Source organism: Trichophyton benhamiae, assembly GCF_000151125.1.
Source record: "Trichophyton benhamiae CBS 112371 chromosome Unknown contig00360.0, whole genome shotgun sequence".
NCBI classification, from domain to species: Eukaryota; Fungi; Ascomycota; class Eurotiomycetes; order Onygenales; family Arthrodermataceae; genus Trichophyton; species Trichophyton benhamiae.
In genome coordinates, this window is record NW_003315074.1 from 31,412 (window position 1) to 45,728 (window position 14,317).

The 14,317-nt window shown below is 48.1% G+C and overlaps 3 protein-coding genes across 3 annotated transcripts; all 3 read right to left on the minus strand.

Annotated features, from left to right (window-relative positions):
• Positions 1-7,005: 7,005 nt before the first annotated feature.
• ARB_03692 (uncharacterized protein) lies at positions 7,006-9,916 on the minus strand (the record flags this gene model as incomplete). The annotated part of the gene is made up of 5 exons (XM_003010032.1): positions 7,006-8,247; positions 8,319-9,158; positions 9,225-9,441; positions 9,503-9,600; positions 9,746-9,916. The coding sequence occupies 5 exons, from the start codon at positions 9,914-9,916 to the stop codon at positions 7,006-7,008; spliced, it is 2,568 nt and encodes an 855-aa protein (XP_003010078.1).
• A 1,189-nt stretch (positions 9,917-11,105) lies between these two features.
• ARB_03693 (uncharacterized protein) lies at positions 11,106-12,712 on the minus strand (the record flags this gene model as incomplete). Its single annotated transcript, XM_003010033.1, has 5 exons — positions 11,106-11,193; positions 11,327-11,497; positions 11,556-11,931; positions 12,037-12,150; positions 12,232-12,712. 5 exons carry the CDS (start codon positions 12,710-12,712, stop codon positions 11,106-11,108), a joined length of 1,230 nt encoding a protein of 409 aa, XP_003010079.1.
• Positions 12,713-13,288: 576 nt separating this feature from the next.
• On the minus strand, positions 13,289-14,302 carry ARB_03694 (uncharacterized protein; the record flags this gene model as incomplete). The annotated part of the gene is made up of 1 exon (XM_003010034.1): positions 13,289-14,302. The coding sequence occupies one exon, from the start codon at positions 14,300-14,302 to the stop codon at positions 13,289-13,291; it is 1,014 nt and encodes a 337-aa protein (XP_003010080.1).
• Positions 14,303-14,317: the final 15 nt, after the last annotated feature.

Genomic DNA, 14,317 nt, shown 5'->3' on the forward strand with positions numbered 1-14,317 from the left:
GTTGCATGTCCAGCTAGGATTTTAAAGTCCCCTAGTGTGGTTGACACTGAACTTTCTTTCCTACTCTTCCTAAGTAGTTAGTTAGTTTCTTTTCTTCTTCCTGCGCTCTGTGCTGCTTGCTCACTACGCTTTTGCTTTTTGGCTGTCAACTAGCCGCATGTGTATATAGCTCGACCTTGGAGGGTGAAGGAGGCTGCACCCCAGGCTTGAGCCCCTTGCCGAACATCCCATCGGCTTGCCATTTCGATCCTAGCTCCAGCCGAGGCCACTCGAGTGTTGGCTTCCATGCTCTTCTGCCGTCTCGGAAGAGGGTCCGAAAAATGCCTTTAAGCCGTAAAGGGTTAACGGATTCCTCTGCATGAGGAGATTTCCCTTTTTTTGCTTCTGCTTGTGTGCATATGATAACTAACACGGGGTTGTTTTCTCTCCACACGTTGTGCCGGTGGATCGTTGACAAATGCGGCGGTCGTGCCGGCTTCCCTCCATCCAGCCTATACATAATAGCTGCGTATGGATATATGTCGTGATAGCTATGCAGAGGAACTAGACCCCTAGCTATCGTTCAGTCATCACGTTCTCGGACGAGAGGTCTGGTTAGCTGAGTATTTAGCAGGGCCTCAAGCAACTCTGACCGGACAGAGACGATGCAACATTCAACGGCGTCGGTGAACATGCCGCGTTTGCTAGTGACTGACACCAGTGTCTGCGTGTATTGCAGTAACTAGTGGTCAGAGTGCTGCAAGGGGTCATTTGCTGCACGAGATTTCAGCTCCTCTTAACTACACTGTATCAGCCATTGCTTCCTTGGTATTTAGCCAGTCAATTAGTTCAAAATCTCACGATCGGTGATGGAGTAGTTAAAAAAGACGGTGATACAAATCCTGTTAGACTGGCCTTGATATCCGGGTTGGTACGGTGGTTAAAATGATGGCTTAAGACGACGATGGTAAAGTTGACGCCATCCAGAACAGACGTCGGCATACCCTGTAGAAGCAAGATTGGTCTGATACAAACCTCAGTTATCCTTGGACAATATTACTTTTAACAGTGGAGCACGCTGGAGTCCCCGATCGATGCTAGGTCTATGATCTTATGGACCACAGACATGATACACTTATTCAGTTATTAATAGAAAGAGGCAGTGCCTGAATCCCCTGGAGATGAAGCCTACGCCGCAACCGGGGGCTTCCACATCAATGGAACTTCTTCTACCGACGAAGCCTTGTCGCATGATGACATGCAGCTGCCTATCAGTTTAGTGAGCAACTCGCTAGCTTCAGGAACAATACTCAACTATACGCTGCCAAATCCAAGCTGACACGACTCTTCTAGGTGTCATGATATAGATGAGATATATCCAACAACCTTGATAACCACTTGATTCTTCAGCGCAATCCATGTCAATGAATGCTTAAATTTGTTTCGTGTGCCCCGTATGCAGTTAGACAGTGATGGATCCAACAACTGCGAACATTAAAACGTTGGGTTTTTGTTATCGTTTTAAGTAGAATAGAAGAACAGCCCTAGAAAAAAACCGAGAAAATACCGCGAGTTGGAAGAATCTGCTCAAATACATCGTAATCGTCAGATACATGCATGCCTGCGTATGTACGAGAGAGTAGAAGGGGCCCAACAGGAGATGTCGACGTGGTCTTTAGGTTCTGTCAGAAGATATCACCTTCCAACCACTTATATCCTCTGATTGCTGTCTTTGATTCTCTGCCGTGCGATGTAAGACAGAAATTCATCATGCAAGAGTCAAGCCATGGTCCTGGACCCGGGGAAACTTGATCACGGTATCCCCGTTGCGCATCAGTTGACTGTACGATATAGAGGAGGACGGGGCAGTGGAAGACAAATACCTTCGCCCCCAACGTAATGGCTTCCAGTCCCATTCGCAGATCGTTTGTATTTTTCTTGCATTCTGATGGTGGCGGCGGAAGAGTTATCATTGAACTGACCAGTAGAAAATCAAACCTGAGCCAGCCATTTGCGGTATTAAGTCTTTAATGTTTGTTCGAGATGCTGGATATTGCCTGGGATGGACTACTGTATTTTCAGCGCCAGGAATTAAACCATATATGGAGTACTCGTAGGGCAAGGCAGTGATGCAACACTTTCCATTATTCGGGAGATACTTCGTACTCGATGGAAGAATGGCTCTATTCACGGTTCTGAGGATGCCAGGATTTGAGAAGACCTTCATTATATTCCTAATTGCGATCCCAACTGCAAGGACTTATTCGAATATTTCGGTCGGGGCCGGTATCAGGTTTAACAGTTGAATGGTAGCAACCCAAACACTAAGACATGGTCTTGGTCTCTATCCCTGAGCCTCCAACTTGGTATCATCTCCCCAACATATAGGGAAATTTCTTGATTGGGTGGAACAAGGATGCCACTCTAGTGGCCTCATGGAGAAAATCCATACCATCCATACCATCCATATTGAATAGACGCTACCAAGCGCTGTGGTGTACAATGCATATGTCACTATCTGCGGGGGCGTAATTCGATGGGCATAGCCCTAAAGTTTCCAATTGGCTGGTATAGGACGGAGACGGAATGAGGTTAGGTTTCACAGCATCATTCATATCAAGGGGTATGACCAACGATCCCCAGGTCTAGCAGTATGCGCTGCGCTGCAGGTAGCTGGCATACTGATACAGGTAGGTCGAGTTTCGACTGCAATGACCCAAGCTTCTAGAAGAATTAATGAAGGTATTGCAGGTGTTTCCAAGGATAGCACCCATAGCAGTGGTTTTCCCAACTCTCCACATATGATTAATGCATCCTCGAAGCACTTGCCAGCTAGAGTATGACTAACTGGTTGGTAACTAGTAGGCGGTGCAGTCATCGGATATGTTGTCAGGAGTCAGAGTTTATCGGTCATGGTATCGAAACCCGAGGCATACCATATGTAGGATTCCGTAGAGTAATATCCTGATCCGGCGACCTTCAGCCATGTAAGATGTGATACCAAATGGCTGATATGGGTGGAACTAAGGCAATATCCAGACCGCAATACCATACCTGCAGGTCAAACCTGAGGTATGAAATTATGCAGGGAAAGTGTTACAGTGCTAGGCCGCGGAGAAATTCAGGCCAGTTGCAGTCGATCTCGTAACTGGACTGAAATGATATGCATCTGCGGCGGCCTTGTACGTACATGTGCATATTCACCTGTCCTTGTTTGGCATTGTAGGGCACTATGGGCATTATCAGCATTATCATTTTGGAATGACAACCCGGCAGTTTGGGTGATCAGGCGCAGGTGGCTTGGATGTGATAACTAAGAAAATAAGAGCTATCAAGTTCTTCCTTGTCCCAGCAGATGTATGCTTGTTTGTCTTCAAGCCATCCTTGCCGCAGGTTTGGGATTGAATGGGCCGCAATGCTGGAACAGCAGATCAGCTTTGCAGCTCTAACGCAGTGCAAGTTGCCTAGTTAAAGCAGGATAAGCTTTCTTGTCTCCGACTAGAATCCAGGACGTTTGTATGGTTCTGTTGGATATGATCTACCTGTCTCACGTAGGAAGCGCCCCAGGGGAACCTGCTAATATTGCATCCCCACCCAGGTGATGGTAGCTTGCACGTCTGTCAAATTCATCATGAGTTGATTCTGTTCCGGATATTATCTAGTCGGTTTTTTTTTTTTTTTTTTTTTTTTTCCTGGGGTGGCAGGATGGTGATGCTATCATCTATTATGGCTGCTATACGGAGTACACTAAACCGCATAACTAGTCCAGAGAAACGAGTTATTGAAAGTCGAAAGGAATTATCCCAAGCCCCAAGGAATCTGGGGTCATTTCGAATTCGATAGTTAAGATACTCCTATGCTTCGTACATCTGATGGTCTCCTCAGCGGGCCTCTCCATGCCCAAAGAGTCACACCGGCCGCGACGGATAGGTGAAGCTTCGCCGTCAGGCCAACCCAGTCAGTCGTCAATTAGACACGGAGCTGTGCTATCTTGCATCCTTCAGTCAGAACTTAGGGGTTGGGGCAAAAGCCACCATGGCCTATTTTAGGCTTGCTAGAAAACGGCCTGCTGCTGGGCATGTAGAATGATTGAAAATTGGACGTGACAACCAGCTAACTAGTCGCTTGGTCAACAAGCTAGTTAACTTCCGGGAGCTCCAGCGTCCCTAACAGGCCAGCCAAAGAACTTTGGAGCGATATCAGAATGACATATTTCCGCGACCTGGTCAGACCAGGCGCCCTATCCAACGCGAATGGCGTTTGCGACTCCGCGTCGAGGGTGGACGATTGATGTGAGGAGGTTGAATTAGAAACGAGGCTGTCTTGTCGCTAACTAGTTAGTGTACGTGTGAGTTGCCACTTTGGGACAGGCCGAAACCATCTTTGTCAGCAGCGCTGAAGCCAACCTCAACGTCGAGTCTTCTCAGCGCCTTCGATGGACAAACATTGGAACATCCGCAACACACACAAGACTCGACCGCTCTCCTGCGGACATGGCTAACCAAAACAAGTTGCCGCTGGCTCGTGGCCGCCGGGCTTCGTGGGGTTGTACAGGATGGCCGAATAATCCTCCTCCGGTTGCACAGGGATTTTTGCAACCCGCTATTATGACGAGTGTGAGGCAGGGAACAGGTATCTCCGTCTTGCACAAGGCGTCGCTGCTATACGGCCGGCTTCTTCCATGACAAGTGGATGTTTTGGAGTACAGCTCGTTGCCGTATGACAATTGTTCTTACTGTGTCCCAGAACGTGGTCCTCATGTGCCTACTACATACAACTACTTGGAGTGCATCAAGACTCTTGCTCCAGCATCAAACGTCATCGCCTGAGCCACTTCGCGTATCTCGAGATGCCTGGACCCATCAAGTTGCTAAATATACCCTTTACACAGGCAGTTTGCCACACTCATTTTCTGTACTATGTCCTTGGAGCCCTCCTGGTTAACGTCGTGACTGAAGACCACAATAATGGCGAGTGCTAAGGATAGGAGATAGCCCGATGCTACCCTGTCGGACCGATCTTCGGGCCAATTTTGTCCCACCGCGATGCGTGTTTGAGCCGTGGATGATGTAACTTACATACTTACTTTTCCTGCTGTCACCAACGGTAGTGCAGCTGCCGCTTTACCTTGATATGATATCCAATTGTTTCAAGCTGCCGTCTGGTATTATTGACTACGGAGTAGCCAGACCAAGCTAATTGAATCCCTCTTTAAACTACCTTTTGAATATTCCTCTGTGTTGAGATAACAAATAATAGAGAACTTGGTCCGCTATAACTACTCAGTTGAGGTTCGTCGTGATCACCCAGAAGCAGGCCTTCCTTCCCGCCTGCGCTCCTACCTGCGGTCTAGGCCTATACCAATGCCGCTCAGAGAGATATCTGGATCCGCGCTTAAAGCGGAACTGAGAATGGGGCAAAAGCGCAATTTTCCAAGTCTGTACGAGATGTCACTGATATTTTGCTTCCGATAATGAGCATCCTCTTCCTTCCACATCTCTTCGCTATTTGTGTTTCGTTGTATGGAGTAACTTGGGCAGGGGAAATGTGCTAGTTGCTCGATAATCCCGCGACCGAGCCGCGACCGTTGTGCGTCCAAATGACTTGGGTGTTTCGCTAACTGTGTAATCAGCTTCGACAACATCAACATGCTAGAGCCGATATCCTTCGCTAACTTCGTTCGCTTGCTTGGCTAGCCTCCGGTTGCTAGTTATATATTCCGCTACTTACGTAGGCTCCACGCCTCCGTCTTCATTGCCCAGAGACTCAGCGCTTGGGCCTAGGGAAATATCTCGTTTTTGCGTCTTTTCTCGCGGCTTAATTTCTTTTTAGTTTCTTCGCCTTTCTGACTACCCAGGGAGGCTTGCGACAGCTTGACCGTCCTTCCCGGCGGGATAAGATGGTTCAATTATAATTGGACAGCGGTCTGGCTTCGGGCTGGTGCCAACTGTTCTAATCTATCAGTTTCGTCAACCAACAGTTTATCACTTGAAGTTGGGAGAGTCAGCGAGTCTAGGGATAACACGTCTCAGAAATATCGCCGTCAGATAAATACCCTGTACGTAATCAGCGAGGTTATCGCATAATGCAATTTATCAGCGTCTATTAAGATATATGGTCACTGAAGAGACGAGGTATTTCTCTCAACCAGCTCGTGAGGTTTTATTTAACTAGTTAAGGCTGATAATAACTCTTGAATAGCCACTAATTAAACAATGCACTTGTTCTGCCGTAACTTGCTTTTTAACATGTTTTATTATCATCCTCACCTGACATGAAGATAAATTTTCTCATTTCTCTGTGGAGCAGTCTTGATACATATTAATACCCAGTCTAGTTGGCACACTTGAGGCTTTTTCTTATTGAATCCTCCAAGGTCGCCGTGCAGATTTCACAGAATAATATTAAACAGTTGGAGAGTAACTCATCTGTCTTCTAATTAGGCACACGTTGTCGCAGGATAGTGAGCTTCTGTCCCCAGATTCGAACTTTTATCAATTTAGTTACCAATCTGGGTACATAAAAGGAAACTGGCTGCGAGCTGGGACATATATCTCACTGGGGACTTGAGATTTTATGATCCAAAAACGTACATGTCTGCCCCCGCCACTTTTGAACGAGGTGAATTAATACAAGCCGGGGGAATAGCTATATGTTCCGAGTGTGGTATAAGACATTAAAAAGTGTACACATGCGTTGAAAATCTCGTACTTATATATGCTATTAATACTGATATGATCCCACGTTGATCATATGTCCAGGTTAACACCAAAAGAATACGTGTTTGGAAAAAGGAGATAACAAGGAATAAAATTAGTGGCACAGTGTGTATGCGATAGAAGCCGTTCAGAAAAGCAGCTATATCCTGGAACGTGTGATGAAGAGGAGTAATAATACAGGGACCAAACGGAATATGAGTTCCAGGGAGGCTGATCGATAGTAGGTGTTTATGTATTAACATGGCGTTTCTGAGAGTTCGGGGAATGCAAAATGTCCATTAACAATGGTGGTAGTCATGTTATTATATCAAGTGGATTTTCTAGGGGAACATTGGCTCTGGGAGTCTGGCTGCCTTTGTTCAAATGAGATCGGATGAGTAGAGGTAGGCGAAGAGTAATTTAATATTCTAGGCTGGTGGTGATGCGGCATTCCATTAGTTGTCAATATTGTCTCCGGGGCCATGGATTTCATTGGAGCTGGGATAGGAGCATCCGGTGATGTCCTACCCATCAGCTTCGGGCTAGGTTGCAATCTCTGCACGGGGGGGACAACTGGCTGAACACTGACTTCGCTGGAGGAAGCAGTTTGCACGGGAGAGTGTTTTGTGGGGCTAAGGCCAGACATAGGAATTCCGGGAGAGTAGCGATTTGATGGAGGCGTTTGGCTAAATGAAGCCTGAGGATTGGTCGTGGCTGAAAAAGAGGTGGTTGGAGTTTGGCTTGATGGATGATACTGTTGTCGCTGATGCTGTTGCTGTAGCCCCTGGTTCTGGTTCCGTTGCTGATGTTCATGCTGTTGCTGAGGGTGTTGCTGAATCTGGAATGAAGAATATGGAGAGTAGCCATTAGGGTTGCATTGGTATGTAGTGCCTGAATATGAGCCGTTTGATCCAGGTGAGGGAGCGCTACTGGTAGGAGCTGGTGCGGGGGCAGGTGGGAACCCGGCTAGCGGGCCGACATCTCCATTGCCCTGAGTTGGGGACATGGATGGCCGATTCTGGACAGGGGAGGGGAAGTTGCTTGGTATAGAGCCAGAAGAAGTTGGACGCTGGCTGCTGAAAGACGACATCATGTTTCTAGGGATTGAAGCTTGAGGTAGGGTATGAACAGGAGCAGGCTGGCGCCCATAAGAGACGGCAGTATTTGACTGAGGAGCGGGAGGATATCCTTGTTGAGGGGGGCCGTTTTGAGCGTATATTGAGTGAGGTGCAACAGGGGGGCGATTTGATGTAAATAGACGCGGTTCAATTGGGGCAGGGCGGAATTGCTGGGTCGAAGAAACGTTCTGGTGGTTGGTAGGTTGTTGCTTGGTGAGAATGGATCCATTGCTCACCTGGGGCTCTTTTTTCGAAGGAGGTGAAGCTGATGATGTGATGCGGAACTTCAACGGCGGAATCTTGGGTCGTTTTGCTTCTTCAATACGTCTCTGACAATCCTTGCATATGAAGTGGAAGTCGTCTTTCTCTGCATCTTCCTGGGAAATACCAAGGCATTTGCTATGCTGCCAGACATTGCACTTGTCACATGCAACGCTGTGAGATCCATCGTCCTAGAGACAAACAGTTAGTGCGTGGAAAATCTTGGAAAGGAAAGGGCACTGTTGGGGTCAGATATACATACCAGATTCTCTCCATGGATACCGCAACCAGAACAGTCGAATGTCCAATCCTCAACCTCCAGATTTTCCAAGCCTTTCTGTCGCTTTTCCAACTCAGCATTGAAATTCCGGCGTGATAACCTTGCTTCCCCTTCCTCAGCCAGCTTGGCCTTTTCAGTCAAACGAACCAGCTCTTCTTCCTGCTGTTTCCTCTTCTCCTCACGGTCTTTCAGACGCTGTTCACGAGTCATCAAGCGGTACTGCCGTTCCTTTTCAATCTTTTGTGCCTTTTCTTTGGCCTTTTGTTCAGCAATCCGCTCAGCTTCCTGTCTTTTAGCTTCTTCAGCTGCTTGTTGCTCCTGGCGTATCCTGTCTTGTTTGCTCGCAATTCTACTAGATCTTTTTGCAGTAGCTAGTTTTTCAAGGGCTATCAGTTCTTTTTCTCTACGAAGAGCTTTCTTTTGCTGTAGCTCCTCTACTTTTTCAATGACAGGCAAGACATCTTCGACGAGGCGCTCATAGAGCGCCTGTTCGTTTAGATCCTTGGACTTCTTTAACGAGTCAATAAATGTATTGTAGTCATTCAAGGTGATGGCAACACATTCCCACTCGTAGTCTCGATTACAATTCGATGCTGACTGCACAGCATCGGTTTCGTCTTCTTGGCCATCGGTTTCATCTGGGGTATCAACAACTTTTCTTCGTTTCGATGAGCGGACGCCTGCTCTACGTTTCCTGGCACTTGCTTTTCGTTTCACGGGTCTCTCCAGCGGAATCTGAGGTTCTATGCGACGGTATAGGCGGTTATCATCAAGAACATAATATTGGTGTTCATCACGGTCGTATCCAATTTCATTAATTCTCTAGAACATCGGCATAGCGTTAGTTATCCCATCGAGTGTATTAAGCCATGGATGCGCGAAGCATACCCATTGTAATTGGTCCGATTCTTTAACCTCTCCCATACGCTCTCGAAACCGATCTGGATTCCAGAGGGTCCAAGCAGATAGCTGTTGTAGAACGCGTATTCTCTGGAAGATATCCAGCTGGTGGAACTTCAATGGAGACTCATCGTCTCCAAAAGGGTTGCGGAGAGGCGCTTTCGCGAGGTACTGCCGCCGTGTGTACTCTTCAAAGTTATCGTAACTAAGGAGAGATTATCAGGTTAGTAAGTGAGAGGCGGAGAGCGTTCGGGTAGGTTTCGTACTTGAGACCACGGTGGGAGGAAACGAATTTGAGGAGATTCAGACCGATGTTGAGCAGTCTCTCCGAGTGCCCAGGTTTAAGGCACTCCGTCTCGAGTTCCTATAAAGCAATACTGATTAACATATCGAGCTTGGTTGTACTTTTTTTGTCCCTGGTAGACAACGGACTCCCCTATTGAGTAACAATGGAGCAACGGTTTACGCTATCTGTCCATGGTACAGAGCTACTCAAAAGCCATGCATACCTCTATATCGATATCATCATCAAGTTTCATCGGCTTGCCAAATGTATATATGTACTGCATCAGGTTTGGAAACTCCCACATGTTCCGCAGCTGATGAAGGAGGCCATGTTCCTGGGGCTCAGGGGCGCTTTGAGCCTCGGTTTCCTCTCTGGCACGCTTACGCGACACCATGGTGGGCTCTGTGTCGGCGGTGTGCGTCCGGTTCACTCTGCAAGTCGCGATGGAGTATGCGATGCGATACGATCCGGGGTGTCTGGGCTTCGTCGTAATATGGATGTCACTAGTTAGTGCTGGGATCGAACAAACAGCGGATCTCACGTCACGCCAGGGCCTTTTAACTGTTTCTCTATTATCATAGGAGGACGGACGTGTCTAAAGATACAACAGGAGATACTGCGAAGATGTAGAAGGCGAAGAGTCGAAACTTGCAATAGAAAAACTGTCGCGAGCGTCTCAGAATAAAAAAAAGCCGATCCTTGATTTTGCGGCGAAAAAGAAGAAAAAGACGCGTTTAACACGTGATGCTTATGTAATGATGACGTAACATGAAGAAGACGACAAAGGCAAAGATGGTGACAATGAGTATCAAGGGGGTAGGGTAGGTAACCGTGTAGACCAGGAGGCTCTAGTATAGTGATGACAGAGACAGGGATATCCAGGGGATGGCGGGTAACGGTAAGGATGCACAGTGAAGCAGGGTAAATAATACAGTGGATGATGACAATGGCCTGCTGCTTGGGTGTTGCGCTCATGGGGCGAGTTGAAGATAACAATCATGCGAACAAACAAGGTTTCAAGTGGGTGAAATCAAATACGAAAAGGGGGATGGGGGGTCATGCTCTTCTAATCCATGGTATCGTGACAGTGTGAAGACAAAAAATGGGCTTACATGAAAAGAGAAAGGGAGAGATAAAAAAACACATATCCCGACCTTGCCTCGCTCCAATGACCAGAAAGGACAACATCGTGAACATGGGGGAAAACACAGAGGAGGAGGGAGAGGTAAGTAATAGATACAAATACCCTCATTGAATGATCGCCGCACACCGGAGTTTCCGCCGCCCCTTTTTACCTTTCCACAACACTCGCGCGCCAAAAACAACCAGAAGGGGGGGGGGGGGTGAGAAAAAAAATATGAAAAAAGAAGTAGAAGCAGTGTGTCCTCAGGAGGATATCCAAGTAGATAACAAGAAATTTGTGGGCACGGAAGCGGACCGGGAGAGGTAGGGTATGGGGTATGTAGGCAGGGAAAGAGGGGAAAGAGGATGAGGTTGAGAAGTCATATAAAAACAGTGACAAGAAATAAGAAAGGAATTTTATGATGAAACAAAGCCCGAGGTAAAAAATGGTATGGTACCTATTAATCTTTTCTTTTCCTTTTTTTTCCTTTCTCCTTTTCATCATTTCCCAGTATTGAATTCTTTTCATTCCTCCTTTGCTCATTTGGTCTGGGGCTTCGAGGAATGGCATGATTAGGCGATTAGACGAGGGCCCTATTTAGTGTATATCCGGCATTAATCGGATTGATCGGTGAGTTTTTTTTGTTTTTTTCCTTCACATTGCTGGTTCGCGAAGGCTCACATTCCGGAACCAGCATTGGAGCCATCGACGACGTTATCAGACAGGTTTATAAGGAGCTGGGCAAGGCACCGTTTAGTAGCAGCATCATCGCGAAGAACAGACGAGAAAGTAGCATCGCGAAGGGGCTCTGGTAAGCATTGACGAAGTGCTTCACGGGCACGGTTATTGTCGCTAAGTCTAATATCAGATTGTTAGCGGGTGTCTTTACCGGAGGTCTACGAAAGCTTACCGTAAGAAGCAGCGGACGACATGTTTAAGTAGCCGAACAGTTTGCTGCTCCACAAGCTGGGTGACCATGTTGCTAAGAACTGTCCCAACAGCATAGAATCGTTCATATGTCGCACAAATATAGGCTAAACCAATGTCATCGAGTAGAATCTTTTGAACGATGAATATGGCCACAGTCTTGCTAAGCTCTGACCCAGTCTCCATTATTCGAAGACATAAAGGAATGATTTCGGTAGTTAGGAGGAAGTTGATGACATCAGACGAGTCATTTTTGACCAGGGCGCCGATAACGCCGAGTGAGGTGAGACGGAGGTATTCAAACGGACGAGACTTGGAGGTTGTGTTTAAAAAGGGGTAGAGGAATAACGGTATATGAGCTAGACAATAGTATTAGTCGCCTTAATTATCTTTGACTCTGTTGGTGGAAAGCGCATATATACCATTTAGAAATAGGGTTCGGGTCTCGTTATGGGATGCCACACATTGTAGCAGGGCTAGGGCATTGCATACTCGATTCGAAGCAGCAGCAGTCAGTTGAGACGGGTTCAGTAGTGGGTAAACAGAGATAATCTCTTGCAGAAGAGATGTCATGACTCCTTGAAAGTACGTTAGCATGTAATATATCGCACATTACTAGTGTACTCGGGGGGGGGAACGGATGAAGGAGTATTCCCTACCAAATGAATGCCAGATAATAAGTGCCAGTTCCGGCACCTGTTCTCGCTTCTTACTCAGTTCCATGAGTGCCGACTCTCTCCGGTTGGGGTCCAGCAGCTCGGCAACCCAGACGAGAACCTTCCTGTTTTCCTCGCTCACGCCGCTATCAATGTTTCCTGCGATTCCGCTGCCGTTGTCCTGACCGCCAGGAGTCTGTGAGCTGCTATTGACACCACCGGTCATACCGATACGGCTATAGTGCTGTTGCTGCTGCTGCTGGTGTTGGGCAGCTGCGGCAGCGGCAGCGGCCTGAGCCTGGGCCTGGGCATGTTGCTGCGCGGCGAGAGACGGGTGCTGCTGTGGCTGTTGCGATTGGAAATGAGACTGGTGCTGCTGCTGCTGATGTTGCTGGTGTTGCTGATGCTGTTGGGCCCATGAGGAGTCGGCCTGGGGATATTGGTGCTGGTGCGAGAAGACGTGCGGAGCTTGACTCTGCAGCATGGCGAGAGACGGGGATCAAGGGATTCACTCTAGGGAACTTCCCCAAAGGTGAATCTTCCTGGAACAGGGCTTCAAGCAGGGTGTAAATCTAGGCACAAGTGAATAACTGCCGGGCGTGCGATAGCTATGCGAAATCAGAGAGCAAAGACGTGCGTCCTCAAGAGGGAGAAGTTGGAAGCCGAAGTTGAGGTTGGAGGTTGCGAGGAAGAAAAGGCGGGTGGGGATTCGCTGATTTGATGACTAAGACGTTTTATTCACTATAAAAGTTTCTCGTACGGAGCCATACATATGATATTAAGACATGAACGGAGGAAAAGAAGAGGAGGCATATACATCGTTTAATCAACAACCAACTTAACGAGAACTGACTAGGAGTCCGTCTCCTGTTATGTACCAGAAACACCAGATTTTAACATAACCCCAGCCATATCCACAGAAGAAAAACGGGAAGGAAGAAGCCAGACGTGCACCCATAAAATATTCGCGTAACGGACATGGACATGGACATCGAGATCGCGTGAGAAACATTAATTCAGGAGTCGGGGCGAAGGAAAGTAAAAAGATATTAATAGCTCGTCAAGGCCGCTCTGTCCGCCGGCCGGAAGAACTGCTGCTGCTGCTGCTACTCGAGGTGTAGGTATAGGACGAGCCGGTGTAGTAGGTGGTTGACTTGTCGTCTTTTTTTCGACGGAGACCGAGACAGAGAGCAATAGCGCCGATGACGACACCCAAGCTGGCCAATCCCATGAGGCCGGTCTTCTTCTTGCTCTTCTCTGAGCTGACTCTTGATCCACCGCCGCCAAACCAGCCGTGGTGAGAAGAGTAGGACGATGACCCGGTGTAATTTGAGTGTCTGGCTGGTCTGCGGCCGCCGAGGCCAAAGATGGCCCGCACCCGGTCGACACAGCTTCCCACGCAGCAGCAAATGCAGATGAAGATGAGTATCAGTGCACCAGCAATAGATCCGATGACGATACCGGCAATGGCTCCGCCACTCAGGCCACCGCTGCCCTTGGTGATACCGATAACGCTGCTGCCATCAGTGCCCACGGCGGGAATGAATGGGACAGTAGTGGTAGCTGGAATAGTAGTGATTGTGACGCCCTTGGTGCTAGTAGGTCGAGTTGGAGGAGTGGGAGCTGGTTCAGCTGTAGGGAACGGCGAGCCGCCTGCTTGAACACATACGAGATCCTTGTTGCATGATTGAGCAGCCGAACAGCAACGGCTGCCGCATTCCGTCTCTCCTAATTCGGCCTTGCATTGTGGCTGGCCTGTCGGCTGGGAGATGGGTCGACTGCCGGTAGAGGTGACCGTGACAAAGTCAGTTTGGACGTAGGTCGTGGTGAAGTATTCCCATTGAGTGTTGCCTGCCTTCTTGGGCTGACACAGGGCTTGATTATTCGAGTCCGTTACGCATTCTTCACCAGAGGTGCAGCAGGCCTGTCCGTAGTAGCCGCATGGGCTACACTCTCGGGCCGCCAGCGAGTTGGTCGGCGAAGGAGTAGAGAAGGGCGACCCTGCGACGAGCCGGAGTTGTAGAAAGAGAGCGAGAATGGGCGCCGAAGCTCTGCACATAGTCTGTGCCAACATCGCCGGCGCTGCTGG